This window comes from Electrophorus electricus, chromosome 18, assembly GCF_013358815.1.
Source record: "Electrophorus electricus isolate fEleEle1 chromosome 18, fEleEle1.pri, whole genome shotgun sequence".
NCBI classification, from domain to species: domain Eukaryota; kingdom Metazoa; phylum Chordata; class Actinopteri; order Gymnotiformes; family Gymnotidae; genus Electrophorus; species Electrophorus electricus.
This window is the reverse complement of record NC_049552.1, coordinates 6980773-7006264: the sequence shown is the minus strand read 5'-3', so window position 1 is coordinate 7006264 and position 25492 is coordinate 6980773. Positions and strand designations below refer to the sequence as shown.

General features: G+C 46.7%; 2 protein-coding genes across 5 annotated transcripts in view; both read left to right on the top strand.

Moving 5' to 3' along the window:
• LOC113590955 (serine/threonine-protein kinase WNK2-like) overlaps positions 1-5352 on the top strand; it is a 46615-nt gene extending 41263 nt beyond the window's left edge. The window contains exons 28-30 of the mRNA XM_035536464.1: positions 1753-1797; positions 2321-2628; positions 3608-5352. Of these exons, the coding sequence (XP_035392357.1) occupies positions 1753-1797; positions 2321-2628; positions 3608-3967 (713 nt within the window). The 3' untranslated portion in view covers positions 3968-5352. The remainder of the gene's footprint in view (positions 1-1752; positions 1798-2320; positions 2629-3607) is intronic.
• A 2244-nt stretch (positions 5353-7596) lies between these two features.
• Positions 7597-24673, top strand: brpf1 (bromodomain and PHD finger containing, 1). 4 transcript variants are annotated; one of them, XM_035536132.1, is made up of 16 exons: positions 7597-7823; positions 9334-10110; positions 10886-11075; positions 11434-11721; positions 12624-13135; positions 13753-13927; positions 14307-14438; positions 15234-15362; positions 15548-16001; positions 16401-16709; positions 16887-17165; positions 18276-18423; positions 20603-20736; positions 20817-20932; positions 21366-21520; positions 24077-24673. In XM_035536132.1, the coding sequence occupies exons 2-16, from the start codon at positions 9374-9376 to the stop codon at positions 24258-24260; spliced, it is 3942 nt and encodes a 1313-aa protein (XP_035392025.1). In that variant the 5' UTR covers positions 7597-7823; positions 9334-9373; the 3' UTR covers positions 24261-24673. The 4 variants fall into 4 exon arrangements, with proteins under 4 accessions (XP_035392025.1, XP_035392024.1, XP_035392023.1 ...); XM_035536131.1 differs by lacking the exon at positions 7597-7823 and adding an exon at positions 7841-8111; XM_035536130.1 differs by lacking the exon at positions 7597-7823 and adding an exon at positions 7841-8193.
• The last annotated feature ends 819 nt before the right edge of the window (positions 24674-25492 follow it).

Genomic DNA, 25492 nt, shown 5'->3' with positions numbered 1-25492 from the left:
GGGCTGGTGTATGCAAATTTTTAAGGCATAAATGTGAATCAATTAAGACTTATGTAAAAGTCTCGGATTTTTGGAATTGACTGTTTTGCTTATGCGGGATTTACATTTGAAGGAAGTAACAACAGAGTTTGAGGTTTATGGTATATTCATTCTACGCACCTAACTATGCTTATTCAACTATGCCAATGTAAATAGTTTTCCCCTTCCATGGAACCTCCAACCTCCGTCACAGTACCAAAAGCTTTTTTTTCCCCTCACTTTATATCCTGGTTTCAGTTCTTAATATCAATTCTAATATGTGATTTAAAACATCTGCTATTCCCTTTTTAAGTGAGTTGAGAAAAATAAAGCCATATTGAAGTGAAAGTGCATAATTATCTAGTATACATTTTTTTGGAGATTTTTTTACAACACATGCCTAATAGGGGAATGAGGTTTCGGTGCAATTGCAAAAATGTGATCTCTGGTTGAATACGCTTAAAGGAAAGCTTCATTAATCTTTTTTCAAACGTTATATGAATCGGCAAATGTAAGAATATCTCTCATAACACTTTTCCATCAACAAAGTTCAGCACTCATGCTGGAACTGGTGCTGGTCTCTGTGAACTACAAACTGTTTAAGAATGGACCCACATTTCCACTGGTTTGAGAGCATCTGAATATGGGCCTAATCTGGAAATGGACATCAGAAACATTGTATAAACTACATGGCGTAGCCTGCTCTTTCGCAAATTATTGCTTTTCTTTGAGGGCACATCTAACCATCCACAATCAACTTTCAGGAGCACTGGTGATTCAAAGCTGCCATTTGTGATGTAATTCTCCTGCTTTTAGTTGTAAATGGTGGGTTAATAACCTTACACAGTGGCCAGGCCTCTGGCGTCACAAAGTCATTGGGTCCAGCGCAACAGGTTTAGAACTACTTTTATTTTGCAGAATGCAGAACCATTAAAGATTATGGAACCGGCAATGACACCGTGCCAATGGAAATGTGCCATCAAGAGCTCTTTGCCTATCAGACTGGATCAGATTCAGAAAAGGGTCTACTCACAAGGACTTAAAAACAGCCCTGGTTTTAGTTCTTTTTCACAAAAATTAGTGATGCTTTCCTTTACGTCACTTCCCCAGTCCTGGTCGTGAAGTGCCCCTGCACTGTAAACTCTCTAGTATTTGCCTAAAACACCTTTGAAACTCATGAAGGGCTGATTTGGCCATAGAGGGGAGCTGGAAAAATGTTGAAATGTGTTTTGTAGCGCTACTCAAACAAGGATTGTAAATCCACTGCTTTGAAACATAGGATGCTTCCCCCCTGCCTCCCCCAAAAAACAAGCATTTACATTTACCTGACACTTTTATCCAAAGCAACTTGCTGGCTTGAACCAGCAACCTTCCGATTACAAGTCAAGTACCTAACTGAGCTACCACTGCAACAAGCGACCTGCTACAGTTCCGTGCAACTAATTCTATAACTGTAACTAAAACTTTTTTTTTTTTTTTTTTTTTTTCTTTTTGTGGACCTCCAATTAGGGTCTTCTAAATCAATACATCACCTGCAGCACCCCCAACCACCCTGAACCCACTATCTTTACTGGCTAAATCAAATCTCCCTGTACCTCCTCCTGATCCCATTTCTGTTTACTTGAATGGCCACTGTCTATGGTTGTCCTGCTGCTTGTCCAATGAGCTACAGTGTGCGGCGTTTCACGCCTACCCCCTAACCTTGTGTGTCTTTATTGTTTTGCCTCTTTATAGGGTCCACTCTGAAACGACTATGTCTAGGCAAAGAGCGCAGTAGTAGTAACTATCCCATTTACTCTCTCTTGTTCTGTCCATTTTTCTTTTCTCGTACCCCTTTCTCTTCCTGTCGTCTTCCTGTGTTTGCAACGGCAACGTGTGGAAACATAATGAAGTGCTTCACCAGTTCATTCCTTTAATTCATTTTTTTCTCCCCATAGTGCATGGTGATATTTGGTGCAACAAGTCTTGTTTGTTAATTTATGTCTGCATCTTTGATTATTCCTTGTGTGTGTTTCAGTAGTCATGTTGCTTAGTTCAGTCTTTTGGCTGCTTATTGACAAGGCAGTGGAAAAAAAAAAAAAAGTCTTGTTGATAGAATAAACGTGATTTCATATTCCAGAGATGATGCTAATTGGGTGAGTCATTTAACACAGTCAGGTTTGACAGATTATCAGTAAGCAGCTGATTGATTACTGAAATCCAAGGCAAGATGCCTTTTTTGGTTGGTTTAGTTTTTTGTGGGGCGGAAGGATCCTTCCTCTCGTTTTTGCTTTTTTCCTCAAGTGTGTGTTGTCTCTTATAGGGTCATCAAACAGCACTGGTGCCACGCCTACAACCTCGGCATCCAATCAGCAATCGGTCCCACCTCCTGTGTCTATGCCTACGCCTGGTCCTCAACCAATCACAGCGCTAGCTCAGGCTCAGACCAACAACAGTAACAATAAAACCAGAACATTCACCGACGACCTGCACAAACTGGTCGATGATTGGACAAAAGAAACGCTTGCTTCTGCTCCTCAATCCCGCCTCTCCCTCAACCAGATCAAACAGCAGCAACGTCACCAGGACATGAAAGTCAATCCCCCATCAAAGGGAGGAGCTACAAATCAGGTAAATGTTTTCAACTCATTTTCCTAAACCCAAGTTCTCCTCTTGCTCTTAACCTTTCTAACTCAGTTACTTCGTGTGCAAAGACTTTGATGGACATGGCAGCATGGAGTTAATCACACAGAAAGTGGTCCATTTAAATGCCATATAAAATGTGCATTCATAGACGGAAGTCAAGCTTTAACTGAGATGCACCTAAAAAGATGTTCAAACAACATCTGACTTTCCCTCTCCACCCTTCATATAGATGCATGAACATCCAAAGATACCAAATGCTTAGAGAAGAACAAAAGATTTCATCAGTGTTCAACTCGATTTAAGGTCCTACTCATAGTGAGGTGTCTTAACGCTAAATTTCAGGCTACTTTTATGGAGCTCCAAACCTATGGCTCTGGTAGCTACCAGTCCCATGGAGTGGAGAAGAATGCATGCACAGTGCAGTCTCAGACTGCAGCGCAGATGCCCTGCAAGCAAGAGGATCAGGAGGAGTGTAGTGCCTTGACAGTTAAACGATTACCCCACACAACTCAGTAAGTCGGCCCCCAGCGAAGAGGCTTCGGCCTCACGGGCGACTACGAATCTTGTTGTGTTCCATGCAATATCAGTTTTTCGTCTCTCCCCCACCCCCTTTTTTTTTTTCCTTCAATTGACACCGTTTTTAAAAAGCTCTTCAAGCAAAGCATGACACAAAAGAAAATCTTAATTTGGTAACAACTGTATATTCTTGATGGGAAATATGCCTGTGGAGAGCATTTGGTTTATGGCCTCAGCAGAAAGCCCGTTACAAGCACAATATGAGGAGTCGCAAATGTTTATTCCAGCATCTTAACCGTAGCCATCATTGTTGGTGCATTTGTGAAACACACAAAGGTTTAATCTCCTATATGTGCTCTTGGTCTGTCCCTCCCACCCCCACCCCTCTGTGTGTGTGTGTGTGTGTGTGTGTGTGTGTGTGTGTGTGTGTGTGTGTGTGTGTGTGTAGATGAGAGCTACAGTTCCTCGGAGCTCCTTGTCGTGCCAGCTTCCCCTCTCCTGCACGCTCTCTGGAGCTCTATGCCCGGCCCGGCCCCCTGCCCTTGCGAGCACACCCTCACCGGTCCTACAGCCAGCTGGCTACCTGCTCTCCACTGGTCCCTATGGAGGGGTGGTGCCAGCCTCCAGGTACCCAACGCAGTGGCCAAGGATTCCCTGTCCGGCTGGCACAATGGGGCCCGTGCGCATGCTTGGCACAGCGGGTATGGTGCCCTTCCCTGCACTGACCAGTACTGCGCTGCAAGCCTTTCCCATGGCGCTGAGCACCTCGGACAACCCTCTGTGCCCTGGTGGTGCCAGGACTATATAACGAAACTACCTTATTTGCTCCAACCCATTCCACAAGCAAAGCCCTGGGCCAGTTACTTCAGTAACTTGTATCTAATGCAAAGCTGTGTAGACTAGAACTGTGATACTCATTTAATGACCCCCTGATTTAAAATAACTACTTCCTACATACCTGGCTCTTCTAGTGGAGTCACTGGTAAGAAGTTTGTTACTCATGTTCTCCACACATATGCTAAGCTGTACAGGTTACCCCAGCCTCACATGGAAACTTCAATATCCATAGTCAAGTTGTATGGTTCAGTGTTAATGATGTCAGTAACCTGCCTTGGATGGCAGACGGCACCTGTACATAGCTCCAGAGCCTGTAAATAAAGTGTGTGTGTGTGTGTGTGTGTGTGTGTGTGTGTGTGTGTGTGTGTGTGTGTGTGTGTGTCAGCACTTGAGTGAGTGGAAGAAAGTCTGCATTTGGTTGTAATGCATTTGACTATGGCCTTTATGAATCCTACAGCCATAACTGTTCATCACACGTCTGAATTCTCACGCTTTTCCACTAGAGCTCACTGTTTGATAGGTCTAGTACAGAATAAACAAACAGGCCTTCACTGGTACTTCTCAGAGCTATAGATGCATGAACATCCAAAGATACCAAATGCTTAGAGAAGAACAAAAGATTTCATCAGTGTTCAACTCGATTTAAGGTCCTACTCATAGTGAGGTGTCTTAACGCTAAATTTCAGGCTACTTTTATGGAGCTCCAAACCTATGGCTCTGGTAGCTACCAGTCCCATGGAGTGGAGAAGAATGCATGCACAGTGCAGTCTCAGACTGCAGCGCAGATGCCCTGCAAGCAAGAGGATCAGGAGGAGTGTAGTGCCTTGACAGTTAAATGATTACCCCACACAACTCAGTAAGTCGGCCCCCAGCGAAGAGGCTTCGGCCTCACGGGCGACTACGAATCTTGTTGTGTTCAATGCAATATCAGTTTTTCGTCTCTCCCCCACCCCATTTATTTATTTTTTCCTCCTTCAATTGTTACCATTTTTAAAAAGCCCTTGAGACAAAGCATGACACAAAAGAAAATCTTAATTTGGTAGCAACTGTATATTCTTGATAGGAAATATGCCTGTGGAGAGCATTTGGTTTACGGCCTCAGCAGAAAGCCCGTTACAAGCACAATATGAGGAGTCGCAAATGTTTATTCCAACATCTTAACCTCGTGAAACACTGGCCACTTGCATGGTGTATGATTGGACAAGGGTCCATGCCATCCGTGTTGGTGCATTTGTGAAACACACAGAAAGATTTCATGTGGTGCTTGGGAACGTTGCATGTAGGGGGAAGGGCAGGAAAACTTATGCATGCTCACAGTGAAGTTTACAAGTTTACAAATTTCAGGCTGGTTTTAGTTTTGTTTGTGGGGGTGGGAGGGGGGGGGGGGAAGATAAATCCTGCAGGTACGTGTGAGAAATTAAATACTGAGCTGTCTCAGAATGTAGCAGTGACTATGTAATGTTGGGGGAGAATAGCTACGCAGACTTAAGTGCAATTTCACCCTAACCCACAATAAAGAGGAAAAGAAAAGGAACAAAAGCTTTTAAAAATGGCCTTGCCACAAGCCTTATCCACACACTAGGAGAACGAGAGGCCCAGTGCAGAAATTGGCACTGTACACGACTGCCTAGCATTCCATCCATCAACTAGAGCAAGATGATTTTAAGCTGCATTTACATAGGTTCTTCTTTTCTTTCCCCGTTACGGCTCTGTTATTGTTCGGCACTTATGCACTGGCTGTATTTTGGAAAGGCATTGCAATCATTCGTTTAGACATGTTTCTACAATCTATTAAAATTTCTAAGAGTTTTTCTTTTTCTTTTTTTCAATGCTGCTAGTGTGTTCTGAGTGATTTAGTAAAGCGAAAAATGTGAACAGCAGTTACTGTATACACACACATTCAAACAATGCAGTGTATAAGGCAATATATTGTCTGTAATCCAGCACACTGCCCAAGTTATATCTAGATCTCTGTGAAGTACTGAGTGTGAAACAAGGTACAAAAAAGGCTCTAAGTCATGTCCATAATAATTCCACATACCCTGCTGTTGATTTAGAAAGATTGTGAAGTATGAGGAATGAAATCACATTTGTTTGTGTGTGCCACAAATTGATTCATAATGGAGATCACCTGTTTCTGCATTTCACTTGTGTTGCAAATATTTAACTTTTTAATTAGAAGTTGCAGAGGTGTTGGGGGTGATTGGGGGGGAGGGGTGACTGGACACTCTGAGGACACTATGCTATAACTGCACTTTCCCCGGCTGCAATCAGAGCCTGATCTTTGTGACTCCGAATCCTGGGCCCTGCACGCTCAGGCTCCCCACCACATGGTTCCTAAACGGAACCGTTTTTTCTACCCCACGTTGAAGAGGCTGTGAACTATGGTTCTGCCCAAGCTGTGAACTGTGCAGGTCACCTGTAATTTAATGTACGTACACCATTTGCTTTAGTATTATTTTCTTCTTTTTAAACCTCTCCCAGTATCTTATTATTTCACCAGTTTATTGTACTCTTTTATATTGGACATTATGGAGAATGGTGTGCTTTAGGTGAAACACTTCCAGCAGTAAGACATTACTTTCCTCTGTTTACTTGTATTTTTGCAGCCATATGTCAAGTTGCCATTGTGCGTTAGCAGACTTTTTGACCTTTATTTTCATGGAAGATTTGTTAATGATGGCTTTTGCCTAGAACACCCCACTCTCTGCATTCCTTTATTCAGCTCAGCCCAATCAAGCTGCACTCCTGTCACAAAGCCTCTGTATATGTTTAAAAAAAAAGAAATAAACCTTATTTTGTGCTTGATAACAGCATCCTTGTTTATGTTGTTTTGTTGTAGCAGTGTTACTGTAGTGACTGTTCAGTTGTGCTCCTGGCCAGGGAACATGCAGTCAGGCTGAGCATTAGTAATGTTTCACCAAACCTGTTCAGCCAGTTTCTCTAGGTGTTCTGCTTTCAGCCAATTACCTAGAAATTCTTAATTCATTTAGCCAGATATAGGGTATGTATGTTTGCATATGGTTTAGCAAGCTGATGGAGGAAAGCATTTATCAGAATCGCACTACAACAAAATAAAACGCATGGCAACAATAAAATGTGTTGGATGGCCCCATCGCTTGCTTCTTTTCAGTGTACTTTCACATCGGTAAAGCTTAAAAAGGGAGGGGGGGGGGGGTAAAAATCAGACATATTTACTTGTCTGTCTCTTAAAACTGGCATACTAGAAGAATGACATCTAAATGCATTATGTCATTGCAGGTTGAGTTAGAAAATAATCAACCACTTAATAGCATAATGGAATGTCTGTGTTCATCATACGTTAAAACAGACATATAAATGTAGATTATTATTATTAGTAGTAGTAGTAGTAGTAGTAGTAAATATTGTATTTAGTATTTTCAAGATTTTACGTGTGCCGTAAGTTAAACTACACGAGCCCTGCAATCTTTTCCGCAAAGTCTGCAAACAGCACCCCTTGTCGGCCTTACTGGACCACTCCGTATGTATGCACGGTAGGTACGTATTCAAATTTATGGCGCAAAGGATTAGTAGAACAAATGACAGATCCACGTTAGCAGATTCGTATGAGAGCTTGATAAAACCACGGAAATATACCGAAAAGGTTAAACGTTCTGATTTCGCACAGTATTGCGATTAATGCGGATTACAGCTAACATCCTTCTACAGAAATGGACCCTGAGTAATATTTGTGAAAGCATGTGAACATCTACAATGTGAAATGTGAAAGTCGTTGTCTGATTCGCAAATTGGTGGAGTTCAAAACAGGTTCAAGAAGGAAGTAAACGATTTTTAATCCAGCACATGTGCGTACCACGTTTTGATTTTCTTAAAATCAAAAATCTTTACGCATTCTCCTTTAGTGATCAAATATTTTTATACGATTAGGGTTTGGTCGCTAATTCACCAGAAACGACAGAAACCATCATATGGAAATGGCGAATGTGCAAACACGCGCCCATGGCATTCAATTGTAGCCCCCTTTTGTTCGTCCAGTTCCTGTATTATTCTCTTTACAATTAAACCACCTAATGTATTTTTTGAATCACTATAATATCGGCAGTCTTTAATCAGATTCACCGATATTCTCAGAAGTAAGTTGGATGTAAATCCAATTGTTCTTCGTTGGAACTAACGCTCGGATATTGTGCTGCTCGTTAAGAAGCGCCCGGAGTAGTGAGTGTTTACCAGTTCATGTCTACATTGGTGGTGGGGATACTGGGTTAAACAGGAGTCCCTTCGTGTGGACAAGATGCTTTGCGAATTTAACGAAACCCCCTCGTTTGCGAGGCAGAGGAATCGTTTTATTTTTATTTCGTGTCCGCGACTGTTGGGCTACACTGGCTCCAGTTAGCTAATCGCTAGACAGTCAGTACAGTAAGCCGTAACAGTGCGAGCTAAAATACCAGACATCTTTCCAGTTCCATTCTGTTTCCAATGCAATATCGGAGAATTTTCTGACAAAAAACAAAAACCCACGAACCTGAATAGGCATTTTGGCTTCGGTTTTATGTCCGTTTACTCTACTGAATGACTATTGTAAGAATGTTCTGTTAAAACGGGAAGGGAAACATTGGAGGGAAACATTGTTGCAAGATGCTCTTCGGCTTGCAGCCGTGCTAACTACAGATTACTCAACCTAACTTAAGATACCGCGGTTAAGTGCTGAAGGTTTTACGGTACTCCGTGGTAGCTACTGAAATATGTTCGTGGAAATAAATTACCTTTCTCAGACCACTTGTTTTTGAAAACGTAGTTGTTTACATCCAGCTGGTGGCACGCCTGTATAACACCTGTATAACGTCACATCATTTAACGGAACGAATAATGACAGAAGGATTTGTTAGATATAAGTGTAGCGTAACTGCCTGTGAAGTCTGTCGGTGAAGCTTGTAAGCGACATTTTTCAACTGTTAACGTAGTTGACTATGCTTAGAAGTAGCATAGCTAGAATCTTTCCGTTAAATAGCAGAATGTTTGAAGTTTTATTCTACTGTGCTTTAGTCTGCCTTGTTGGTCTGCCTTGTTTAAAGATGATTCAGTAGAGCTTATTTATAGGAAATGTAATTTCAGTTGAAACAACTTGTTATACAGAATCTGCTAAATTTGCTGATTTATTCAGTATGGATGAATTCATTTTAGGCAACTGACTGCTAGCTAGTTATTATTAGCTAACGAACTTGTGTATACCTTGTAGGTGTCTAACTATTACATATTTATGAGTAGAAGAGTCAGTCCTCCTTATAGATATTTTTTGTATACTTGCTTGGCAAGGATACTAACATCTTACAAAATGTCCCACCTTTTCTTTTTCAGATGTAAGCTGGACCTTTTCCCTGCTGGGTTTGCTGACAGCATGGGTCTGGACTTTGACGTGAAGACATTCTGCCACAACCTCCGGGCCACTAAGCCACCCTATGAGTGTCCCGTGGAGACCTGTCGCAAAGTCTACAAGAGTTTTAGTGGCATCGAGTACCACCTCTACCACTACGACCACGACAATCCTCCTCCGACCCAAGGCACACCTCAGAAGAGGCGCAAGGGCCGGCCGCCGCGGGTCAGCCTGACTGGCTCGGCCGATGGCACGGACTCTGGCACTGGTGCTGGGATGCCAGGGCAAGGTGGAATGCCCGGTAGCCCGGCCGAGCGCTCCGAACGCTCCCATTCTCCTGGCAGGGAGACGATGACCTATGCCCAGGCCCAGCGCATGGTTGAGCTGGAGATCCATGGCAAAGTGCACCGGATCAGCATTTTTGAGGACCTTGACGTCGTTTCTGAGGAGGATAGCGAGGCTGAGGACACCTCCGCGTCCGGACCAGGGGGCTCCGCTGCATGCAATGGGGGTGATGGGGGCGGCGGCGAGGGTGGGGGCAATGGGAAAGACAGGCCCGACACTCCTGCGGCAGCCAACGGGGGGAAATGTGCTGGGACCACGCCCAAGACAGGCAAGCACAAGAGTAAAGAGAAAAAGAAGGAGGGCTCGCATCACCATGGTAACCTGCCTGGTCCAGCTGTGAAGCTTCCTGAGGCGGTGTTCCGAGAGCTGGATCAGGAGAGGCCGGACGCACCTCCACGGCCGTTGTCTTATTACAGGTAGACGCACGTGCCAATGCTTTCTCCTTTAAGGTACTGTCTGTCTGTCAAAGGTGTCAACACAGTCACGGGGCCAGTCTTGTTGTGTTCCTGCTCCCTTCAGATGTAAGCCATATCATCAGTTTTCTTCAGCCCTGTGGGAAGGGTGATGTAGAGGTAGAAAATTTTTTTTGCAGTGTATAAGGTTTCCAAAGAAAAAGGACATTTCTGAAAGAGGTCCTTCAGTAACTGTGCAAGCACAGTACTTTTGAATTTCTAGGATGCGAAACCAGTTTATATTCTAAACAGTAGATGTTTACATCATTCCAAGGGGTTCTAAAGTTCAGAGTGTAGATCATTTGTTTTATTGTCTTTATTGCTGTCATGGCAACTACCAGTGCAAACGGATGCAATGGTCATTGGCATCAACATGCCTTACCCCTGAAAATGACGAGTCCGAACCCATCAGCAATCCTTCTCTTGGTTTCTCCAGTGCAGCCGATAACATGTATTGAAAGAGAATAAACTACTTATGCATTAATACATGATGAGGAATGAGTGATAACAGTTGGTCCTTTCATACTCGTACTAGTAAATTTACATGTAGCGCATTTAGGGTGGTTGCAGGAGTGTGTGTGGGTGTGTGTGTGTGTGTGTGTGTGTGTGTGTGGGTGGGTGGGTGTGTGACACTTGTTTTAGTCTTATATGTAACACTTGTTGAACCTCAACAACCAACAGCTTTTAACCCTTTGTTTCCTTCTATGCCCTTGCTGTCTGCTTTGTGCTGCTCCCACAGGTACATAGATAAGTCTGTGGAGGAGCTGGATGAGGAGGTCGAGTATGACATCGATGAGGAAGATTATATCTGGCTGGACATCATGAATGACAAGCGGCGTAGCGACGGTGTAACGCCGATCCCCCAGGAGGTCTTTGAATACTTGATGGACCGCCTGGAGAAGGAGTCCTACTTCGAGAGTCACAACAAGGTTTGACGGCTGTTTCCAGACGTGCCATCTTACGGTTGCGAGATAACCCCCATAACGCACACCTTAATGCCTTAAAATCTTAAAGGGGCAGCATGGCTTGAGTAGAGCTGCAAGCTTTCAGCCATTTGCTTTTGGCCATTGTATAGTTACCGGTGGACTGGTTCAGTAAGTTTCACGTTTCTCTTTGAGCTACATAAACACCTCTGGCCACTTCCTCTGGTGGCGACACATCAAGTTTGGTTTATTTGTCACATACTTGTCACGTGTGAATGGCTTTGCCGTCGCTTCCCGTCTTCCAACAGACTCGCTGCTGACTCTTGCACGTGTGCTAGTAAAAACGTCCTCCTCTCCCCACTAGGGCGACCCCAACTCGCTGATCGACGAGGACGCCGTGTGCTGCATCTGCAACGACGGCGAGTGCCAGAACAGCAACGTCATCCTGTTCTGCGACATGTGCAACCTGGCCGTGCACCAAGAGTGCTATGGCGTGCCCTACATCCCCGAGGGCCAGTGGCTTTGCCGCCGGTGCTTGCAGTCGCCCTCGCGTGCTGTCGACTGCGCGCTCTGCCCCAACAAGGGCGGGGCCTTCAAACAGACCGACGACGCGCGGTGGGCGCACGTTGTGTGCGCGCTGTGGATACCCGAGGTGAGAGTGTGTGTGTGTGTGTGTGTGTGTGTATAGTGTTACCCCCACCAAACCCCAGTTGTGTCTTGAATTGGCGGATGTTTGGCCATATGCTTTTTAATACCGAGGCTTGTTTTTGTCAGTGGGTATGAAGAAAGGTGTGAAGAGGGTGGCGGCTCAGATTAAATTTCAACTACAAATTTGGAATATGACTATGGGTTAAATTTAGAATTTTGCCGTTAAAGTGATGGGTGGATTTGGGCCCTCTGGCATTTAGGACAACTTAAGCGCTGTGAGAATACCTGCCTCGATTGCTCAGATTTCAGGTTCTGGTTGAAAGACTTTGGCCAGAGTACCCTGAAGCGGTTAGCCTTTTCAAACAGTGGCCATCGCAGCCGGTCGCAGGCCAGACAGTGGAGTTGGGTTTCCTCAACAAGATCTGATATTAAAAAATTGATGGAAGTAGCAGTATAATGGATTTGCTTAGTCGTATTGCTTTGTCCTTTGTAAAGTCCACGACTTTTGAGTAGCGAGCACTCTCGGGTATCAGACGGTGTTGTGAAGGTGAGCTACACACTCAGAGCTGACCCTGACACAGCCGTATGTTTTTGCCATTCGCATGCGAGGCCTCCAGAGCTTTGATTCTGCGACGGTAATGGTCCTTGCTCTCTTCCATGCTTTGTGAATCCACTCTAAAAGCTTATTATGGTAGTCATTACAGCAGGGTTTCATTTTGAATACGGGGCTTGCCCAAGTGAGGAAGGGGCTCCGAGTCAGACGGGTTTGGCGTGCCGGCGCGCTGAGCTGTGCCTTAGTGAAGGGACGGGCATTTTTCCTGAGCGCGAGTCGCATCCCGCACTGCTTGTCATTTCCCCTCTCTCCTCTGACCTCATCGACGGCTCGGCCCTCCTTCCCCTCGCCAGGTGTGCTTTGCCAACACGGTCTTCCTGGAGCCCATCGACAGCATCGAGCACATCCCTCCCGCCCGCTGGAAGCTCACGTGCTACATCTGCAAGCAGCGCGGCTCTGGCGCGTGCATCCAGTGCCACAAGGCCAACTGCTACACGGCGTTCCACGTCACGTGTGCCCAGCAGGCCGGCCTCTACATGAAGATGGAGCCCGTGCGCGAGACCGGCGCCAACGGCACGTCGTTCAGCGTGCGCAAGACCGCCTACTGCGACATCCACACGCCGCCGGGCTCGGCCCGCCCGCTGGGGGGGGTGGGCGGGGCCAGCACCTCCCACAGCGAGGGCGAGCCAGAGGACGAGGAGGACGTGGGCGGGGTCGGCGAGGAGGAGGGGAAGGGCTGGAGCTCGGAGAGGGCAAAGCGGGCCAAGGCCAAGTCGCGGAGGAAGATGAAGAGAGCGAGGAAGATCCTGGCGGAGAGGAGAGCGGCCGCGCCGGTGGTGTCTGTGCCCTGCATCCCACCACACAGGTACACTTTGTTTTTATGTCGTACAGGTACACACAGTCGGAGAGGCCAGCCAGAACGACCCAAATTCCGATCTATTTATTTATTTATTTATTTTTTAGGTGAGCGCTTGCCATTCATTTCTGATGGTTCTCAGACATCTAAACTACAATACCTATTGCAGTGCGTGTGTGTGTGTGTGTGTGTGTGTGTGTGTGTGTGCGCGTGTGTGTGTGCGCACCTTTAATCCAGTGCAAAAGGCCTTTTTATTCAAAAACAGTAGACATAAATCAAAATGTGGTTTCTGGTTATTATTTCTTGCAGAAACGGGTCCGACAACTTTGAGTTGAGGGAGAAACGTAGCATTTCTCATGGCCAGATTTCAAGTCAAGCGTCAGGCCAAGTTACAGCATGTGACCCAAAACCCTCCTCTGTGCCGTGATTAACTGAACTGGCTATTGTAAACCGTCTCTCTCTGTCTCTCTCCCTCTCTCCATCTGTCTCTCTCCATCCCTCGCCATCTCTCTCTCTCTCTCTGTCTGTCTGTCTCTCTCCATCCCTCGCCCTCTCTCTCTCTCTCTCTCTCTCTCTCTCTCTCTCTCTTTTCATCCCCCTCCCTCTCTCCGGCTGTGTGCCTCAAGGCTGAGTAAAATCACGGCCAACCTGACGGTGCCCAGGAAGAGTCAGTTTATGCAGAGGCTCCACGCCTACTGGACGCTGAAGAGACAGAGTCGCAACGGTGTCCCGCTCCTCCGCCGCCTGCAGACACACCTGCAGTCTCAGCGCCACCCTGAGCCCGGTCCTCCTGTAGCCACGGTCAGTGCGCGTTCACACACACGCACACATACGAAGGGGTGCAAAAAGGACGAGGACACACCGACGTGCATGCACAGACACGCGGACATGCGTACGCACCGAAACCCCCCCCCCCCCCCCCCCCCCCCCCCCCCCCCCCCCCCCCCCCCCCCCCCGATCTTCAGCAAAAAAAAAAAAAAAGCGTCGTCGTTCAACATCTTATCCTCCACCAATGCAAAAAGCAAACTTAGCAAAGATAGTAGACAGGAAAAACAAGCCTTCATAAGCAGATCTCTGATGTGAGCTCACTAATTATCATGTTTGCTGCCGGTAACTGTGGTGGGAGTACGCTCTGGCAACGTGAACGATCTGTGTGTCTGTGTGCGTGCGTGGGGCGCAGAGGGATGGTGAGGAGAAGCACGCCGCGTTAAAGGAGCAGCTGAAAGCCTGGCAGCGTCTGCGGCACGACCTGGAGAGAGCCCGACTGTTGGTGGAGCTCATCCGCAAGAGAGAGAAGTTCAAGAGGGAAGCGGTGAGGTGATCTCACACACACACACACACACACACACACACACACACACACTGATGCCAGGATCTAGTCTGAAATCAACGTCATCGTTATTAGTATTCCTTCTCAACACACGTGTATTTCGTTCCTCACTCGAGGTTTTTTCAGGACACAGTGTCTCATTTAACATGAGGCAGGAGCAGACAGCAGTGTGAATGGACAATAAATACACACAATAAACTGGAATACATCACTACACAATAAAATGTACACTGTACCATTTAGCAGAGACAGTAGGCAGTCGGTAATTAGGTGGGCGGATTACTATTTTAAATGGGCCATCCAGTGCACAATAACATTGCCTGGCCTGCAATAAATACAGATTAAAGTGAGTGGCATGTAATCTCAAGTGTACAGTATAATGGGAGAACAGGGCTGAGGGATTAAATGTGTAAGTGCATTTAGCAGATGTGTTCAGACGCCTGGCAGCCTGCGAGAAGCAACTGTTTATAAGTCGAAAGAACTCGACCGGGTTGCTCCGTAGCCTACGTCCGGACAGAAGCACTGGGGACCAGTCTGTGTGAAGGGGGAGGGGGGAAAAAATCCTTCCTTACACTCCGCTCAGTAGAAATGTCCTTGGTGACAGGAAACCTCCAGGCAGTATAGTGCTGAGGCCTTTTCCAGTCGTTAAGAAGGAAACCTTACGGGCCCGCAGACGGCAGTGCGTGCGGCGGGAGCCCTTTGACCCCTTCTCCCGCAGGTGCTTGAGCAGTTGCTCCGTTGCCTTACTGATGGTGTACCTGCACTGTGTGGGTGTAGATTAAGGTGCAGCAGTTGGCCTTGGAGATGCAGTTGACTCCGTTCCTGGTGTTGCTGAGAAGCACCCTGGAACAGCTGCAAGAGCGAGACACCAACAACTTCTTCACTGAGCCAGTTCCGCTCAACGAGGTAAACAAGCACACGCAGGCACACGCAGACAAGTGAAGATGGCCGATTTAAAAAGAGGTCAGCTGTTTAATGAACACCCACACATACACAGACACACAGAGCCCTGTTTTCTTTCAATATACTGTGCAACAGTGCAGCGTGTGGGTGTGTGTGGGTGTGTGTGGGCATGTGTGGGCATGTGGTAGGTCCCAGACTACCTGGACCACATCGAGAGGCCGATGGACTTCCAGACCATGTGGACGAGCCTGGAGTCACATCGCTACGCCAACTTTGAAACGTTCGAGGCCGACTTCCTCCTCATCGTAAACAACTGCCTGAAGTACAATGCCAAGGACACAGTGTTCTACCGGGCAGCGCTGCGCCTTCGGGAGGCGGGGGGCGGAGTCCTGAGACAGGCCCGCCGGCAAGCTGAGCGCATTGGCTACGACTACGACACAGGCATGCACCTGCCCCGAGAACCCAGCCCGGAGTCGCCGTGCGAGGGGGAGAGAGAGCGGGACCGTGAGCGGGACCGTGAGCGGGACCGGGAGAGGGAGCGAGAGAGAGAGCGGGAGAGGGAGCGAGAGAGAGAGCGGGAGAGGGAGCGAGACCGAGACCGAGACAGAGAGAGAGAACGATCACCTTCCACCAATGAGGAGGGTGAGTTGGATGTCTCTTATCTGCGACTGTTCCTTTGTGTTTTTGTCTTTCTGTACCGTTTCCTTTCCTTGCTGTTGGACTTATTTTCCTCCTTTCTTACAGACATTCACGCGTTTGTTTTTTGGGGGAGTTAACACCTTTCCCACACAGTTGTCCTAGAAACAATACTCTGTGTCAAGACTAGGCAGTACAACAGAATTAAGGAGTCTAAAGACATTTCATCAGAGATGTGATACAACAATGAAAATAACATACAGGAAAATAAGACAAAATCTAAAAATAATATAGAAATGCATTCATTAGTAATGTGAATGTAAATATTAGCTTAGTAACTCCTTTATAATTTATGACCTTTCCCCACTTGTCATCTCTCTCTCTCTCTCTCTCTCTCTCTCTCAGACCTCCTCCTGCCAGAGAACAGGCGGCGGCTGCCCCTGGAGGAGCAGCTGCGTCTCCTGCAGGCGCGCTTCGATGAGGTCAGCTCAGGCAAGCACAGCATCGGCCGCTCCCGCCGCGCCAAGGCCCTGCGCAAAGAGATGACTGTCATCAAGCGCAAACTGGCCCACCAGCGCGAGGGTGGGCCCACCGCCGGCAACCGCGAATCAGGAGCATCTGGCGAGAGAGGCCCCGCCCTAGGGCATCACACCTCTGGGACCGCCCGGCACGACGAGGGTGGGGAAAGCAGCAGTCAGGAGATCAGTGGGAAAGGTATTACCAAACACATGCCCGAACTCACAACCACCACACACACACTCATACATGTAAATGGGTTATTGAGGTCTCAAAACACTCGTCGTGTATGCCATCTAGTTTCAGACAACAGCACCCAAAGGTTCTAGACCCTTGTTACTGATTAACAGTTCTCGTTACCGACTGACTCTCCAGACATCAGCGCGGTTGCCTCTACACTGGCCTCAGAAGTGGGCCGCCGAACCTCCGTCCTCTTCTCCAAAAAGAACCCGAAGGCTACCGGCCCTCCAAAGCGCCCGGGTCGTCCCCCGAAGAACCGCGAGGCGCTGCACAGCATGGGAGCCATGAGCTCCAGCTCTGTGGGCCCGCCACAGCTCCCCCTGCTGGGCCCCATGCGACAGCGCAAGCGACCGCGCAGCCCGCACTCCACCTCTAGCTCGGACAGCGACAGTGACAACGAGCACCTGCCACTGGGTACACACGTAATTCTGTTTTTAAGGGTTTCGAAGAGTTCGGTTTTCCCAGCTGTGTGAATGGGTAAACCTAACTCTTGACCTAAGTGACCAGTAGTATTTTGTTTCTTTTGGTTTTGGTAAAATCTGCATTTAAAAAAAAGAAAAAGGGTTAAAAAGCCTTTATCCTGATGCCAAATGTCACCACAGCGTCAGATGTTCGTTAAATGCTGTAGACTGAAAGGAAGAGAGAGGGGCAGAAAGAGAATGAGAGTGGGGAAGCAAGCCCTTCAGATCAGACAGCCCTTGTGAGTGTGGGGACTGGGCCCTTGTGAGTGTGGGGACTGGGCCCTTGTGAGTGTGGGGACTGGGCCCTTGTGAGTGTGGGGACTGGGCCCTTGTGAGTGTGGGGACTGGGCCCTTGTGAGTGTGGGGACTGGGCCCTTGTGAGTGTGGGAACTGAGCCCTTGTGAGTGTGGGAACTGAGCCCTTGTGAGTGTGGGGACTGGGCCCTTGTGAGTGTGGGGACTGGGCCCTTGTGAGTGTGGGGACTGAGCCCTTGTAAGTGTGGGAACTGAGCCCTTGTGAGTGTGGGGACTGGGCCCTTGTGAGTGTGGGGACTGGGCCCTTGTGAGTGTGGGGACTGGGCCCTTGTGAGTGTGGGGACTGGGCCCTTCTCAGTGTGGGGACTGAGCCCATGTAAGTGTGGGGACTGGGCCCTTGTGAGTGTGGGGACTGGGCCCTTGTGAGTGTGGGGACTGGGCCCTTGTGAGTGTGGGGACTGGGCCCTTGTAAGTGTGGGGACTGGGCCCTTGTCAGTGTGGGGACTGGGCCCATGTAAGTGTGGGGACTGGGCCCTTGTAAGTGTGGGGACTGAGCCCTTGTAAGTGTGGGGACTGGGCCCTTGTAAGTGTGGGGACTGGGCCCTTGTAAGTGTGGGGACTGGGCCCTTGTAAGTGTGGGGACTGGGCCCTTGGCGGGGCCAGCGTAAGCGAGTCCTCGCTGCTTCTGTTAAAGTTGCTGTTTGGATGGATGGGTGTAGAGAAACAGTCCCTTTCACCGATAGGCCAGTGGGCAATAACTAAACACGGCTTCCACTGAAGACTCCTTCTTGGTGCTGCCCGTGCCGCAGGTCTGCCTAGCAACGGCTTCGATGGTGGCAGTCAGCCGGTGACGGAGAGCTTCCGTGTGTACAGGAACGAGCGCAGTCTACCACGCTCCAGCTCGGACTCCGAGTCTACGAGCAGCAGCAGCAGCAGCGCAGCCTCCGACAGGACCAGGTACACATGCACACGCACGCATTTTAAATAAATAAGGTGTTAATGTATAAGACAAATTCAAACAGACATATTGGCCTACATTTTAAACATCTAAAATATTTCAATGTACAGAAATCATTATAAAGCAACCTAGCAGCTGCATGTTTTACGAACTGTAAAGAAGGCAAGACTTAACCAGGCTGAACACCTGTACTGTACACACAGGAAATATAATGTGCAGTGAATGCTGTTGTTTATTGTCCCCAAGGGAAATTTGTTGTGCAGGAAATATTAGAAGCATATAAGACATTACGAAAACTCCCAGGACAGCAGGCATGGCAGTCAAGATACTGTGAATAAGTTGGATACTGCCAGCACAGTTCAGTGTTCCAGCTGATCCATGTTAGTCACTACAAAAAAAGCCCATAGACCACTCCGTACCATAAACTCCGTGACTTTTAGATTCTCTCAATAACAGATCTGCATGTAGGACATGAGCAGTTTTTTAAAAACAAGTCTTCACTTGGCAGTTTTAGTAGCTGCTAATTCAGAGGAAACCTTACAAAACTTTAAACCATGTTTGTTTGAACATATAGCCATTAGGGGAATATATATATTTCCTGCGAGAGATGGGGTCTCCAAAATAGCTCAGCAAAGCACAGTAGGAAGAAAACTAAAGCATGGTGTGTCCTTTTTAAAAGCACTGGTTGTTGCAGTTTTATCCTGAAGTCTGTCATTTCTTTCTGTCTCTTCTGTGACTTTCTAAAATTACTGTAATTATTCCACATCTGAGTCCTGGTTTTGTGAATGGCAAAAATGTACCAGCGTTCCCTGATGCAGACTGACAGTTCTCTTTGCCTGTCAAGTGTACTTTAAACACTGCAGTTCGTAGCTCCTTATGCAGTTGTACCAGTGTTAAGTAGGTGATGGGGCATCTCAGGGACGTGATCCAGCGTGATCCAGCTATAAACTACAGCAGGAGTGCAGTAGACAGCCAGACAGCTCCCCTCCACTCGGAGAGTCTGAACAAGAAGACCGCAAAGGCCCAAAACTGTGTTAATCCTCGGATCTGAACATCAATGGAAAATGTTCTGGATCAAATCCTTTTGTTCTGGGTGTCATATACCATAGGGTACATTTACCAAGGACCTTAATCATTTAACAGTTTATCTGAAACTAATGTGAAATTGAACATGGTATTAATATGGTATTATTGGTATTGTTCTCTTGGCATTAGCATCACTACAATTGGTATTTTAACTTCAGAATTTGGTTTGAGAGTCTAAGCCAGCTGTGAAGGAATTATCTGAAGTAGCTGAAAGAGCTAGTCAGTGGCTGTGGATGAGGGGAGCCCAGACTAGTTGGGGAAATGTTTCATAAAGATGGAGTGGCTGAGGTGTTTGGAGTCTCAGGTACATGAAGGAAAGGGCACGTGGATTGTTGTCATGTCATTGTCTCGTCTAGAATGGCTGATCCAAATGGAACCAGCGGCAAATCCAATGGAACTGAGCATTCATTAAAGGTGCAAGTGGGATTAGGTATGGCCTTAGTCACTGGGGAGGTCAGTATGGATTTTACAGTTTAGGAAGTGATTGGCCACAAAGGGGCAGTAATGCATGCTGTTGGTGTAGTGTGAAAAGCCCGTATGGAACTGGCGGCACTAAGCATGTATTAAAGGTGTCCGTGGATCTGGATACACCTTTAGTCACCAGGGAGGCCAGTGTGGGTTTATGGTTGGTTTAAATGCGAGCTTTGAAGAAGGAACTGTAGCTTTTTTAAATGCTGTCAAGGCTAACGCCGACAAGTGCCTTAACTCGGAAATGCCAATAGCCACTCAGAAAGCGTGATCGTTTGAGGTGGGCTGGACAAGGCGCACAGCAGCTGTCTGCGGTAGCTACAGCCATGGCATCTGCACTCTGTGTTCGAGCCAGGCAACAAAGGCGCAGTCTGTCAGCTGCCAGGTGTAAGATTGATTCCGTACGAGCTGCTCTTTATGGTGCTAGTACTGTTCTGAGTCAGAAAGGGCCACACTGTAAAAATGCAATTCCTGGTGAAGTTGATGTGCAAATGTTTTCCAAAGCACATTCACACTTAGGTCTATGAGTCAGCAAAACCATGAGTCAGGAGGGAAGAAGTTGTGCAGTTGGGTATGGCCGATTTTGAACAATAATCCCCCGTTTGACCATCTGTCTCCCATCAGCACCACTCCCTCCAAGCAGGGCCGTGGGAAGCCCTCCTTCTCCCGCTCGGCATTTCAGGAGGACAGCAGTGAGGAGACATCCGGGACAGAGAACGACTCCTACTCAGTGGGCGGGAACAGAGGCGTTTCTCACTGTGAGTAGCCCTGTACGCGCCTACACGCACGCTGAGAGAATGGGTAGGGGATTTAATACGTTTGTGTCCATGTGTCCTAGTGGTTCGGGGCAGGGGTAGGTCAGGCTGCTGGATGAGCTCCACAGACTACACTACCCTGGATGCGCTAGACCTGGTATGGGCCAAATGTAGAGGATATCCCTCTTACCCTGCCTTGGTAAGTCTTGCCCACATATTGACCCACTCGCACACAGCCTTGATGCACGCGCAATCGACCTCAAGTAAACATACCTCTGCTTGTCTTTGTTTGTGATGTTTTCCTTGTGCATTTTTTATGTTCCATCACTTGCGTTTGTCTCGATGGCTACTAAACCTTATTTAATGTTTCATTATTCCTAGTGGAGTCACCCTTTGTCTGTTCTGTTGGCCATATTTGTTGATATCTAATGTTTACCATCTCACTCTCTCCAGTTCCAGATAGAGGTATTCAAATGTAAAGCCTGCCAGTATTGTTGAAAGAGAAGCTGCAGCCTCTAGTCTGTCCACTAGAGGGCTATAGCCTGCACTAATGGGATTATAGCAACCTAAGATGTTCAACACTCTAATATGTTCCTTCTCTCTCTTTCTCCCCCCTCCCCCCTTTCCCTTAGATAATCGATCCCAAAATGCCACGGGAGGGCGTTTTCCACAGGGGTGTTCCGATCCCCGTTCCCCCTCTCGAGGTGCTGAAGCTGGGTGAGCAGATGACTCAGGAGGCACGGGAACACCTCTTCCTGGTGCTCTTCTTCGACAACAAGAGGACCTGGTTAGTCCCAAAGGACGCACGCACACATTTGCCACACCACACATGCCGTGTGTCTGAGCACCTCCACAGACACTACCAGAAATACACGGATAGGTTACCATAGTCGGACCAGTGCTACAACACGGTGCATAAATATTTCTTATACTGTGACACGAAGTGTGAGAAATGTCAGGAAACCAGCAGACATCGTGAGAAGTACTTGATCATTTCTTGCGTAGCGTGTAGATTATTGTGACGGTGTGCTTTTTTTAGTGAATGGCGTGGTTTTCTCATTTGACGTACTACCACACTGCTGTGGTTTTCCCAGCAATGCAGTAACGTCTCCCACAGCACACATCGGCATGTGTTCACCTCCGGCAGGGTACAGGCACAACTGAGCACAGTGCCTCCATCTTAATTGAAAGTTGCTTTTTGTGTGGGTTCCTTTTTTTTGGCTCATAGGCATCTCCATATTGCTTCCTCCAAGCAATGGTTTCTTTTACTTTACGCATGTTCTTCCCAGTGGAAGCCATCAACCAAACTTCTTCTGGCCTTCTTAAAGGAATGACTTCTCAGACATGTGAGCGCGTTCTGATTCTGAGGTCACTTTTGGACTATGTCACCTTGTTGGCTTCTCATGTGTGCCATGTGGCTGTACTGGACCTGCCCTCTGTATCTGGGGTCACTTTTGTGCTATACGCCACAGTTGTGAGCACCCTCTGATTCTGAAGCCTTGTTCTCAACTGGACCTTACGGCTCTGTGGAACTTGCCCTCTGATTCTGCGTTCACATTTGGTTTTTGTGACCTTGTTCAGTTCTCATGTGTGCCACGTTCTTCAAAGCACTTGTTGCTGTTAGCCTCAACACTTAACAGCGCTTACAAAAGCTACAGTTCTTCCTCCAAGCTCACATTTAAACCATCCATAAATCCACACTGGCCTCTCTGGTGATTTAAGGCTGTATGCAGCCCCACTGGCACTGTTGATGCACGTTCAGGGCCACCAGGTCCACATGAGCTTTATACACTACACCAACAACACTCACTGAAATGACCTCCCTATATCTATCCACTGCACTGCCCCTGGGCAGCTAATCACTTCCTAAATCCATACTGGCCTCCTGAGGCACCTTTTAATGCATGCTCAGCGGCACCGATTCCATTTGCAGCTACCGTACTAGAGAAGGCAATCCACTTACCTGCCCTGTCCTCCATGCACCTGAGACACCGAAAACCTCAGCCACTCCATCTTTATAAAGCACTATCCTGGGCACTGACTCGTTCAGCTGCTTCAGATCATTCCTTCACAGCTGCCCTTAGCTTACAGCATCTAAAACCTAATTCCACAAGTAAGGATGTGCAGACTTGGCTACAAATCCCTCGTCACTGCTTGTGTTATATACGCAGCCCATGTGCTGTCACCTCAGCCACGAAGTCGTATTTCAGCTTCTTCCTTTTAGTAGCTACACCCACTATATCCTATTAAATCTAATGGGCAAAGAGTTAACATATGTGCACATATTACTAAATAAACCCACTAAGGAGCCAAGCACCTGATTATGCCTCCAAGTATAATGTCCCAGTGACATGGTACCCTTACGTGCCCACAAAATATGCTTCAGTGTCCCAACCCTCACACAATTTACAAATAGGATCTTCACCTACCCATTGTGCAAGGTTTTGCAGAGTTACAAGGATGTCGTTAGACACTCTAATCAAACATTTTATACAACTCGCCTCCGTTAACCAAAACTACCACCAGATGATTTTCCGAGCTAATACACTGTCCGTGTTATCCCGCCTGTTGCGTGCCGTGCTTCCTCTTCCAGCTCGCGAATAAAACCAAGCCCTGCTGTTCTGCTTTGCACCTGTCCCACCCCATCCTTCCACTCCGGTGCGATCAGCTAGCTGCACCACCTTCCTCTCAGCTAAACAAACTGCTTGGTAGGATTATGCAGTTGAAACATAAAGAATCAGCATAAATTGGGTCTCGAGCAGAGCAGGTTGGTCTTTGACTTTTTTAACGGAAAAAGGTTTTTCAGCTAATATAAATTAATATGCATACATTAGTAACAAACATTAATGATCAATTATTATCGAGCACAATTGATATTAGATGTGCCTGCCCACTGATACTTATGCATCACTTGTTAGAATGGTTTTCCTGAACTGCAGAGTGGAGAATTTCTGTTTGAGGCCGGCACATTTTCAGGTTGTGTAAGAAACAGAGAGAAGCGCTGGTGTGCATCCTGTTGTGAAGAACAAAGTCCAATAAATAGGGCAAAGGAAACAAGTGTGAGGAAAGTGCTGAAATGCAGAAAACAACTAAAAAAGAAACAGCAGTGTGGTTTGTAATACAGGTGCAAAGGCTGTTAAGATACTGTACATGTTTAACCGTATGTCTTACTGTTTGTGTGCATTTATGCATGCTTTTCTGTTTGTGTGTGTACATGTTCATGGGTGTGTGGTTAACTGTATATTTTTTCTGTGTGTGCATGTATATATGTGTGAGTTTAATCATATGTTTTATTGTGTGTGTGTGTGTGTGTGTGTGTGTGTGTGTGTGTGTGTGTGTGTAGGCAGTGGTTGCCCCGCTCTAAGCTGGTCCCCTTGGGTGTGGATCAGGAACTTGATAAGGAGAAGATGCTGGAAGGCAGGAAGTCTAACATCAGGAAATCAGTCCAGGTGGCATACCACCGTGCTATGCAGCACCGCAACAAAGTTCAGGGAGATCCCAGCAGCGATACCAGCGACAGTGACTGAACACACACACACAAACACACACACCTAGCAGTTTACATTGATGGAAATCACACAGATGGACTTAAACATCCATGGATGGACACACAAACACACATACTTCCACATGTCAAACCAGCTCTTTGGTGCTAAAGCTTCTTTGGGCTTGGTGTTTGGTGTGTGGCAGTGGTTGGGGGACAAAGATCAGGGGTCAAGTGTATAGTCTATGTTGACAAGTCTTGTTTGTCTGTGTATGTAAATATAAAAACTCATAGAATGTTGTTTTGTAGTGCTCTTCCACACATTAAAAGGGCAAGTCCATATATAGATAGTGAACACACAAACACACACAAACTCATACCTCACACTACAGCCAGCGTTTAAGATGGTACATGTGTCTATACTGAGACTGTTTATGGAAATATGAGTTATTACAATCATGAGTCACAATTCCCTGTGTTTGAGCAAACGTGTGTACACACCAATACGACTTTAACACAACCTACAAACTCAGCACAACCCTTGTTTGAGAGTAGTTACTTGCTCTGTTGTGTGTTTGTGTGTGTCTGAGAGAGAAAGAGAAAATGAGTGTGTGTGTGTGTGTGTGTGTGTGTGTGTGTGTGTGTGTGTGTGTGTGTGTGTGTGTGTGTGTGTGTGTGTGTGTGTGTGCTTGAACATGACCAACCCATGTGAAAGTGTGTATGTGCATGTATGCACACACAAGTATGTGAGAGAGAGTGGGTGTGTGTGAGAATGTATAAATGCAAAGCATGCTTTTCTCACTTGAAAGAGGGGATACAAGGAGCTCTAGATTGAATTATCATTTATTTATTGTTCACACAAATGATGTCAATCCCCATCCTCACACACACACTACATACAAATACACTTACACAGGTCTGGTGTCATGGTGTATCTGTTGGTGTTGAATTGGTTTTGTATTTTTCTTGTGCTCTGTATTGTGTATCAAGAAGGACTAATTGGTTGTTCGGTTGTCAGGTTTCTTGTCCTGTCACTGTAGAACTTTTTATATATAAAAGAAAAGATAGAATTTAATAATAAAAAAGGAATTGAGTTTTGTACGCTTATCTCTAAAGTTTTTTTTTTTCAGGAGTGTTCATGGGTCATACATATAAAAACGTTCTGTTTTTAAACAGGGTTACATGGAAATGTGGATAAGTGTTTGTATAAATTTAGGACTCCACATTCCAGTGAGACTCTGACAAGCTCACTCCAATACAATGTGTGATAACTGA

What these genes read in the sequence shown, in the direction of transcription:
- brpf1 (XM_035536132.1), top strand. Translation starts at nt 9,374, where the DNA reads ATGGGTCTGGACTTTGACGTGAAGACATTCTGCCACAACCTCCGGGCC. An exon ending in GCGCGCTGTGGATACCCGAG is followed by an intron (nt 11,722 to 12,623) that starts GTGAGAGTGTGT and finishes TCCCCTCGCCAG; the next exon opens with GTGTGCTTTGCCAACACGGT. An exon ending in GAACAGAGGCGTTTCTCACT is followed by an intron (nt 20,737 to 20,816) that starts GTGAGTAGCCCT and finishes CATGTGTCCTAG; the next exon opens with TGGTTCGGGGCAGGGGTAGG.